Source organism: Corvus moneduloides, chromosome 2 (genome assembly GCF_009650955.1).
Source record: "Corvus moneduloides isolate bCorMon1 chromosome 2, bCorMon1.pri, whole genome shotgun sequence".
Classification (NCBI taxonomy): domain Eukaryota; kingdom Metazoa; phylum Chordata; class Aves; order Passeriformes; family Corvidae; genus Corvus; species Corvus moneduloides.
Window position 1 is genome coordinate 117,043,774 of NC_045477.1, and position 9,388 is coordinate 117,053,161.

The 9,388-nt window shown below is 43.5% G+C and overlaps 1 protein-coding gene across 1 annotated transcript in view; it reads left to right on the plus strand.

Moving 5' to 3' along the window:
- LOC116440326 (amine oxidase [flavin-containing] A-like) overlaps positions 1 to 9,162 on the plus strand; it is a 34,156-nt gene extending 24,994 nt beyond the window's left edge. Inside the window, exons 8-15 of the mRNA XM_032100967.1 lie at positions 320 to 479; positions 1,720 to 1,816; positions 3,147 to 3,200; positions 4,114 to 4,171; positions 4,602 to 4,699; positions 5,865 to 5,976; positions 7,298 to 7,360; positions 7,831 to 9,162. Of these exons, the coding sequence (XP_031956858.1) occupies positions 320 to 479; positions 1,720 to 1,816; positions 3,147 to 3,200; positions 4,114 to 4,171; positions 4,602 to 4,699; positions 5,865 to 5,976; positions 7,298 to 7,360; positions 7,831 to 7,986 (798 nt within the window). The 3' untranslated portion in view covers positions 7,987 to 9,162. The remainder of the gene's footprint in view (positions 1 to 319; positions 480 to 1,719; positions 1,817 to 3,146; positions 3,201 to 4,113; positions 4,172 to 4,601; positions 4,700 to 5,864; positions 5,977 to 7,297; positions 7,361 to 7,830) is intronic.
- Positions 9,163 to 9,388: the final 226 nt, after the last annotated feature.

The following is a 9,388-nucleotide window of genomic DNA, read 5'->3' on the forward strand; positions in this document are numbered from 1 at the left end:
CTTTTAATTGGGATAAATATGGGTCATATTTTCCTGGGGATGATAAAAGGCAGTTTTACCTAGGCCATAAGATCTCTCATGTCCCATTTCCCCACCTGTCTCCAGCCAAGTTTCAACTATGCTCTGTTTTTTCCATCTCCTTTTTTCTGAAATGGCAGAATTACTTTGGTCACCTGGAAATATATGTGTGGGAAAGCCAGCTAGCAGGGTCAGGTGTGGGAAAGCTGTTAACAGCTACAAAGAGTGTCTTTCAAATGTGTCCTGTGGAACGAGCTCACTGAGAGGCAGCGCCTTGTGCTGACTTTGTTCTGCATTTCAGGGCAAGTATGTGATCAGTGCCATCCCTCCAATCCTGACAACAAAGATTCATTACAAACCAGAGCTGCCACCAAAGAGAAACCAGTTGATTCAGCGTTTGCCTATGGGGAGTGTCATAAAATGCATGATGTACTACAGGGAAGCCTTCTGGAGGAGGAAGGGTAGGTGGAGGATGTGGAGGACTTGGGAACTCTAAACTGAGCAAATTTTGAAGCTCTGCTGTCTAACAATCAAGGAATAAATCCAAGGGGGGGGTTAAATGGGTAAAACCCCAAAATCAAACACACAGAAAAGTGAAAAGTAAAGCTCCTTAGAAAGGAGAACTTTTTCTCCAAGCTTGAGTGCATGCCTTATCCCAAAGATGAGTCCAGACCCAAACAGGATCCTGAATCTCATTGCTGTTAGCTGAGGTGGGACAACCAAGAGAACAAGCATGGGAAAACCTGCAGAGAACAGAAGCATCAGCTTCCCTGCAGCATCAGCTCCCTTCTTCTCCTGCCAGGGACAGTTAGGTCAGCCAAAGAGAATTTACAGCAAAGCTCAAGGTATATGCAAGACCTTTCCCTGGTTTTAGTCTTCTGTTCTGCAGACTTGATATCTCAGAGGACTGGGAAAAGTAGGTTCAGTTTTTGTTTAGCTCAAGATATTTTTTCCATGCTGCAATGTCATGTTTTTCTCAGCTTTATGATACCATATTCAGAACTATTTGTATGAACAGATTAGTTCCACTTCCTTTGTACCGGTACTGAGAGTGGCAAGAGTATTTCTTAATCAAAGTAATATAATTTTTGCATGTTTCAGGGCATAAACTGGCCACAGAGATTAGACAGGAATACAATCAGGTGTATACATTGTTCTCTAGATGAGATTTTTTGCATGTTCATCTGAAACATGTCCTGACGTGATCCTAGATTAGACAGGCCATGCTTCTGCTGCATTACTGTTACAGAACACCATTCCTAACAATCTTACCACCAGCAAAATCAAAATAGTGTAAATTTGAGCCTGCAGTGACCAGATGTATTTACACTGGGTTTTGTTTTGGTCAAAGTTACTCATGGAATGAATCACCATACTTCTGACTAGATCAATTCATTTTTAATGTTTATTGTCCCCGAAACAGAAAGCCAAAGAGACTTGCAGCAATCCTCAGAAATTTGTTGTTAAGTAACAATGGAATTTTAAAGATTTTTATAAGTCTGTGTACACAATTTCCCAGAGTCAGAGAGAAGAGAGTAGAGAAACTGTTGCAGAGACACTTCAGACATGTAGGTGTTATTGGTAACAAAGGAATTACTGTACAATTCCTTTTATGGATAACTTTCCTTGCTCGTTGCTATCAGCAACAGTGATCACCAACAAGTTTCTCTGACAATCATCTTGGGGTTCTTTTCCCTTTAGGTTACTGTGGTTCCTTCATCATTGAGGATGAAGAGTCTCCAATTGGAATAACCATAGATGACACGAAACCTGATGGAACTTTCCCTGCCATTATGGGGTAAGAGCTTCTAGCCCACACTCACAGATGTGTATTTCTTCTTGTAAGGGTTAGTGGGAGGAGGAGGGAGAGGGGAAATGACCAGATTACATCAGTGTTTTCCACTTCCACAGTCTGCACTTCTGCCAAGCCTCTTGTGCCCCTCTAGTCCATATAAACTTTCTGGTGAAGGTTCTGCTACAAACAGCCTAATACAAAGGATGTGGTTGGGAAGGAGTTCCTTGAATTCAGCTGTAGTTTATTTTAAGCACTCATTTCATGTCTTTTTTTGCCGTGGAGTAGATTCAGAAAGAAATCCCTGTCTTACCTATCTGTTTGAGCCTGTATTTGGCTTATGTTGGGCTTTTATGTTTAGTGCCTGGGCCAAAATGACAATGCAATTGTCCAAGAAATCCTCATTTGTCTCCTCTCACCACTGAGCTGAGGCAGGACAAGGAACATCAGCTGGTGGAGCAGAGAAGCAGCTGTGCAGTGAAAAAAATCAAGATTCTGTAGAAACTGACAAGTAAAAATGTTATAGTTTGGAAAAACAGGTGGTAAAATACATGACAGCACTGACTGACTTTTAAAATAGCTGAAACCAAATGAACAATCAACCTTTACAGACGTTTCCACCATAATCTGAGGTGATGCTGCCAAAAAAAGGCCAGTATAAATGTCAGGCAACTACTCCTTAACTGTCTGGCAGGAAAAGCTCACCACTTCTACTGAGCTGTACATGTTTGTGGGCATGTTCAAGACTTAAAAGCTTCCATGGCCTGAGAGCAGCAAGCCTGCTCCAAACCCCATATGGCAAACAGCTTCCTGCTTTCTTTCTCCTTGTGGATTTATGTGACTTTCTGAAAGAGTGCAGGAATATACTTCATCCCCTGGGTATCTCCACTAGGGTCAGATGGACTAATTGCCAAATCTGTTTCCTTCAAGATGAATAAATACTAATCCCAGTTCTTGCAGGAGGGATCCATGACACTGTGCAGTGCCTGTCAGAGCAGCAGGCTGCCATCACCTGCTAACACCAAGTGACACAGGCAGCTGCCTGCTAGACTACAAAAGCTCAAGAAAGCTCAGGGTCTCTCAGTCCTTTTGGATCAGACCTTGATAGGTGCCCTCCGGGAATACACACCCTCCCTTTCATTTAACTCTGCAGGTTACCCTGCACAGGCTTTTTCACCTGTGTGACCTGTAATTATTAAATGTTGAGGTATGATTACAAACATCAAGCCCATTACATACCAGTAAGGTGCTTTGCCAATCCCTTTTTAGAGTCATTTCGAGCAAGAGCTTGCGAATCAGCTGGGGTGATGTTCATAAGCCTTATTTTTCTTTTCAGTTTCATCCTTACCAGAAAGGCTGTCAAACTGGCCCATCTCAGCCAGGAAGAGAGGTAAGAGTTCAGAAGCTGTAAATATTCAGAAGCGAGTTGTTTCTCTGGGATGCTTCCCCACAGGAATATGTGTGAATATGTGTGTGAATATGCACAATATGCTCGGTGCAACTACCAACACTGGAAATTGAGGCAGAAATTGAGATTTAGCATAAACAAGCCAAGACACTAATGCTAATATTCATCCAGCTATGGATATTTCTAAATTTCTGAGTCCTGCCCACTCTTCCATGCTATGATTTACCAGCTCTGGGTCTCTGTGTGAACAGAAAAGATTTTTCCAGAGATGTTCCCAGACTACATCCCCACTGAATGATGCTTTAACCCAGGGATACAGGGAGTGCTGACATGTCTCCTTTTGGGTCCCCTTCACATTCAGACTGGCTGATAAAGTTTTTAAACTTCAGTGTTGACAAAAGTGTGGTTTCCCTGCTAGTCAGTGGAATCAACAAACAGTACTTTCTAAATGTGAATCTTGGTAATGTGCAAGAGGAGCTCTGCTTAGGAATGTGAGCAGCATTCTTCAGCTCATATTTTATTCCCAGCTATAGTAAATCTGTAGGGATTTAATTGATTTGTATTGCTTTTCTTCTGGTCTTACACCAGTGAACATGAGAATGAATTGGCTCTGCATCCTAAAATAGCTGTACAAAGATTTGTTTTTTTAGAGCTCATTGCCAAAATCAACCTTCATTTCTCATTCCCTGGGTCCATTTTAGATGTAACTTTCAGGCATCAGCATTTGAAATATGTATGTTACGATAAGAACTTGAAATCAGACTTAAAAACAAATCCTAACCCAACTTTCTTTCCAGTGTGTTGCAATAAATTTGTTGGGTTTTTTATAAGAAGAATTAGAGCGGAGAGGTTTCCCCCCCTTTTTTTTTCTGACTCTGATTTTATTTTCATACAGGAAAAAGAAGATCTGTGAGGCATATGCCAAGGCACTGGGGATGAAAGAGGCTTTACAAGTAAGGAATTAATGCCTGGTTTTGCCTCTGTTGTACAATAATGTTGCTCCTTTGTTCTGGGTGATGAAGCCGAAGTTCCTGGCACCTAAAATGTGTACCTAAAATTGCATGTTGTGCCATACAATCTGTACTCCCAAGGGGAGGGCAGCATCGAGTACAGGAAGAAAAGAACTGCCAGTCTCACCCTGCACAAGAAAAGAGAAGGCAGTGCATGTTTTAATTTGTCTTGTTGTGTCCCTGTGGGGGGCTGGTGTTTCTGTAAAAGCACAAAAATTTGTTTTGTGCAGATGGATAGCATTAGCCAGATGACGTGGCACTCCTTTGTCAGGTATTCTTAGCCTGTATTTTCCCCCTTTTCAAAAGAAATCTGTTCTTTATTTCCAATTTCTCTGCCAGTGTTTCACTCTGTTTTCTCTGTTGATACTCACAGCCTGTGCATTATGAAGAGAAGAACTGGACCATGGAGCAATATTCAGGGGGCTGCTACACAGCCTACTTCCCACCAGGCATAATGCATTCCTATGGAAGGTAAAACAGAGAAAGCTTTGCTTTCTAATTCACATTTCTTAGCTCACATACAATGCCTGTATACCTGATGTAACACACCTGTGGCATATATTGAATACTGGGGGAGCCTCAACCCTCATTCCACTCTCCTACTCCCTGGCTAACAAGGATCTTGCTATTTACTTTATTAAGAGCAGAGTTTCTCTTGTGGCTTTCAAGGAAACAAAACACAGTCACAAAGGGACCTGCTAAAGCCACAAAACTTTTCCCCACTGGACTATTTACGATTGTTTGTGCTATGCAGTATTTGCAATGGATCCCTCTAGAGACACCCAAGCCCTTGAGAACACACATCTTGGACAGAGGAAGACTGTGTAGGTGGAGCATCAGGTTCAGGAGATGCCCAGGAGCTCTTCAACATGTCCAGCATGGGGTTACACCCTGTCTGAGCCAAGATCATGTGGGGAGGAGTCATCCCATGCACAGTCTCTTCTCTTGTCATTTATCCAAACACTTGGGCAGTGATGGGTGAGGTATATGGCCCAGGGAAGCTGCTGTCAGGCAGACTGGGAAAACCTAATGGGGGACTAAGTGGGAGCCATTACACCAGGCACATTCCCAGGGGGAGAGGGAGCTCATTACCTACAGCTGAGTTGGCTGGGATGCTTGTGCAGCACTGCAGGGCTGAGGGAATGGATTTATGACCCTACAGGGTGAATGCAGCTCCCTGAATGCCAGGCCTTCAGCAGCCAGGCAAGTAAGTCCAGCCTCCAAATAGAAGCTGATATTAGTGATCCATCACTGCAAAAATGTCATCCACATTCCACTTAATGGAAGGATAACAGCAAAGCTGCCCTGCAGAAGACATAAATCTATCAGCTGCACGGCATTGCTGGAGGCTGTTAGGATTATCCCTTATCCCAGCACTAAAATAAGGCCTGTATTACTTTGCATGGAAGCTGGGAACACTGATTTATGCCTTAGATTTTTCTCTCTCTCTGATGTTGAGTTTTGTGTACAGAAGCAAGCAGGTGGTCCTGCAGGGACAGCTTATGGCACCTCAGCCCAGGTCTGTGGGGATTCTGGAGAACTGAAGCCACGCGCTCCATCAAAGCCATAAATTGCTTTTAGAAGGATCATCGCCTTCCTGTCACTTGTCATCTGACATTCTCCACTTGTTTTGAAGGATCATTCGCCACCCTGTTGACAGAATCTATTTTGCTGGCACGGAGACAGCAACCCAGTGGAGCGGATACATGGAAGGGGCCGTGCAGGCAGGAGAGAGAGCAGCCAGAGAGGTACAGACCGTTGCTCTGCTTTCAACATCTCTATCAAAAGGCTAGAAAGGATTAAGTAGAGCTTGGAGGGTCTGATTTTGTGCAAAGGCTCCTAGAATTGCCAGGGAGGGATCCCATAAAACAGCAGGAACCAAAGTATTTTTATTTTTTTAAACTTGCTTAGTTTGTTATTGAATAAAGTGAAGCCAAGAATCTCAACCAAATCAGAATATTACTGCACTGGAGACTTAAAATAAAGCTTATGCCACGTACTGCATGTCTAGAGGAAAAAAACCCCCAACCTGATGCTGCTTGTAGATATACTACCTCAATTTCTAACAGATTAATCACTGCGTGTTTTAAAACTACTCTAAGTCATTTCAAATGCTCACAGCTATTTCCTGTGCAGCAATCTGGAAATCTGAACATTGTTCTTGTGTTTGATCTATCCCTTCTGCTTCTCCTTTTACAAGACAGTCCTGTTAGCTGAGCTTTATGAATTTGTAATGTGCAGCTCTGATAATGTCTAAATCTCCTCAGAAGGACACACATTGGGCTGGGCTCCCAGTCACAGTGAAATCCCTTTACAACAATCTAGGGGGAGGGGAAAAAAGCATGAAAGGGTGCACATTACAGTTACAACTGCTGCATGGCAAAGCCACAGAGTTGTTACTTAGGGAAAATCAGTCTTTTACTTCCATTTGGCACAATGTCATATTCACCTTATAATCCTTATTACTTGCTTTGTTTCAAGTCACCTAATTTCTCTTTTCTCCATGCCTGTGAGCAGTAGTTACAGAGACAGTTAGCTGTCTCTTCTGGAGGCATTCTTTTGCCCCCTGGAACCTCCATGATTGTTACAATCAGTTTATTCTCAAGAAAAATCCTTGATGAGCTTTGTACTGCCTGAATAGGCGAGGGATGACTGCATAATTCTGTGCTGTGAGAGCCTCAGGGTTTCATCTTTCCTGTTTCTATATCCCAGCAGCATCACTCCTAACAGGTTTTGTGTCCCAAGTGCGTGGCAGTAACCTCACCTTGGTATTTCTCAAACTGCCTTGAGAAAAAGCATTTTTACTTTTATTTAGGAAAAAAAAACCAACAAAACAAAACAAAAAAAACCATAACTAAAAATCCCCCCTCCCCCCCAAATATTTAGAGAAGCTCTAGTAGAAATCACTGTATTTTCTGGTTCAAAATTTTCTGGTTCAAGAGACTTTCAACTACTCACAGTTACGCTTTTTATCAATGTCACCTTGCTCTGATTTCCTCTGTTTTTCCAAAACTGGAAGTAGTGTGGGTTATAATTTTTTCATGTGGTACAAACAATTTTTCCTTCCAGGTACTGCACAGTATGGGGAAGATCTCCAAGAGTGAAATTTGGGTGCCAGAGCCAGAGTCAAAGGTAAGCCAGTCAGGCACACACCCCTCAGTCCCACGTGTCCCTATTTCAGTGATGCCTATGCACCCTGCTCCCAGGCAAGGCTTTGGTCACCTCACATGCTGATGGTATTAATTTTTGTGACTTGTCCAAGGAATATCATTACCCATGTCTGAAGGGTGGATGGCTAAGAGCCAAGGACAATGATCTCAGGGCCTGGGGGACTGAAAAATGCAGCCTAATTCTGCCCAGTCCCAGGCCATGGTTTAAAGCCAAATATAACCTCCTTCCAATCACAAGTAACTCCATCTTCACTGTCCTGTGGCTGTTCAGGATGACAGAAAATACTTCTCACAGCCATGACTCTTCTTCCCTGCACAATCCAGCCCTTGGGAAAAACCTGTGACATCCCCAGCCTCGTGGGGGACGTTTGCCACCTCCCTGCTCACGTGGTGAGGAGGGACCCTGCAGTTACCATCTCCTCTCTCCCCCAGGATGTCCCAGCCCGACCATTCACCACCACCTTCTGGGAGAGGAACCTGCCCTCAGCGCCGGGGCTGCTGTGCCTGCTGAGCTGCACCCTGTGTCTCACCTCTGTGGCTGCTGCAGGGCTCTTTGCCTGTAAAAAGGGACTTGTCGCTCGAAATTAGTGGGGACCACACGCCCAGTGGAAGCTGCATACCCCCTCTCCTTCCCTTTTACCAGATGAGTGTTATTTGGAGAAAAGTGGCATGGACAGCTGGAAAGAGCATAAGTTATTCTCCTTGTGATTTTTCTTTTTAGTCCCGTAATTAATGCATCAAATCTACTGCAGTTGCTACCAGCTAAACAGAAATAAATCAACTGTGGGGGCATTTTTCAGATTTGCCTTATTCTTGTCCATTTGTTTTTGATTGGACATGGTAATATCAGTATATATCAGTAATATCAGAATATATTCCTAATAAAGGCAAGGCAAAATGCAGATCACACCTTTTCTGAGTTGCAAAGAGGTCTCGGAGAATGCTTTTGTTTCCACTCAGTGTTTTATTTTTCTCCACATGAGATAGTAAATGCCCTCATGCATTCACCTCAGTCAGCAGCTCAGAACATCCGAGGTTATTCCCATAACGTGCCTGCTGCGTAGAAGAGATTAGCATGCCAATCAGTCATAGAATTGCCAAATTAATTTTCAAATGCATTTGATTAATTATTAATCATTGCAACGTGAAACTTAACCCGAGCTGGATGAAAGGAGGGAATTAGCACGAAGCACAGCACTGAACAGAGAGAGAGGAGGCGTGGGTGGACTTTATTCTGCCCACTGCCAAGGAAACATCTGTGCACATCTGCTCTGCGGGGTGCCTGCCCTGAGAGCACCCATCCAGCCCAGCCTTGTGCTGTGCAGCACAGTGAAATGAATTAGCAAAGTTAAATCCCCCCAGCTTGCAGCAGGTGGTGGCTGTTATTTTCCAAGTAACAGCCAGCAGCTTCCTGGCTCCCTGTCAATTCGCTGCCCCTCATTTCACTCCTAATCCGTAGCCCCTTCTTCCAATAAGGAGAAATGTATTTGAGGCTCGAATTACTGCCTTGTAAATTACAGTAATTGGATGCATCTGCCTGTGCTGCTCTTATTATGTACATGATACACTTAAAATAATCACTTTAGTGTTTTACTGAAGTCAGGAATGTATGTTTCACGATGTACCATCATTATGTGGTCTTTTTGCTATGAATTTTGAGCATTGTACTTGTCCATGAACTCAACTGTTGTTCAACATGGGTGAAATGTGCCTTTCAATAGTTCTGAAACCTTGATCTTCTTATAAACTTTTCCTCAGATTCTTTCTTGCTTGGTTTTTTGTGAGTTACATGAATTGCTGATTGACTCGAGGGCTCCCTGCTGAATGTGCTCTCCCCAGCTCCAGCCATTACTGAGCGGGGATTCCTGTGCCCAAGGACTAGCCCATGCATGCAGCTTGGCACAGCCACGGTGTCTCCTCAGGGAGGGAGGACAGGCTTGCTACTGCTGAGCCTTTTGTGGTGTGAAACAGTTCTACACCACTGCATGCT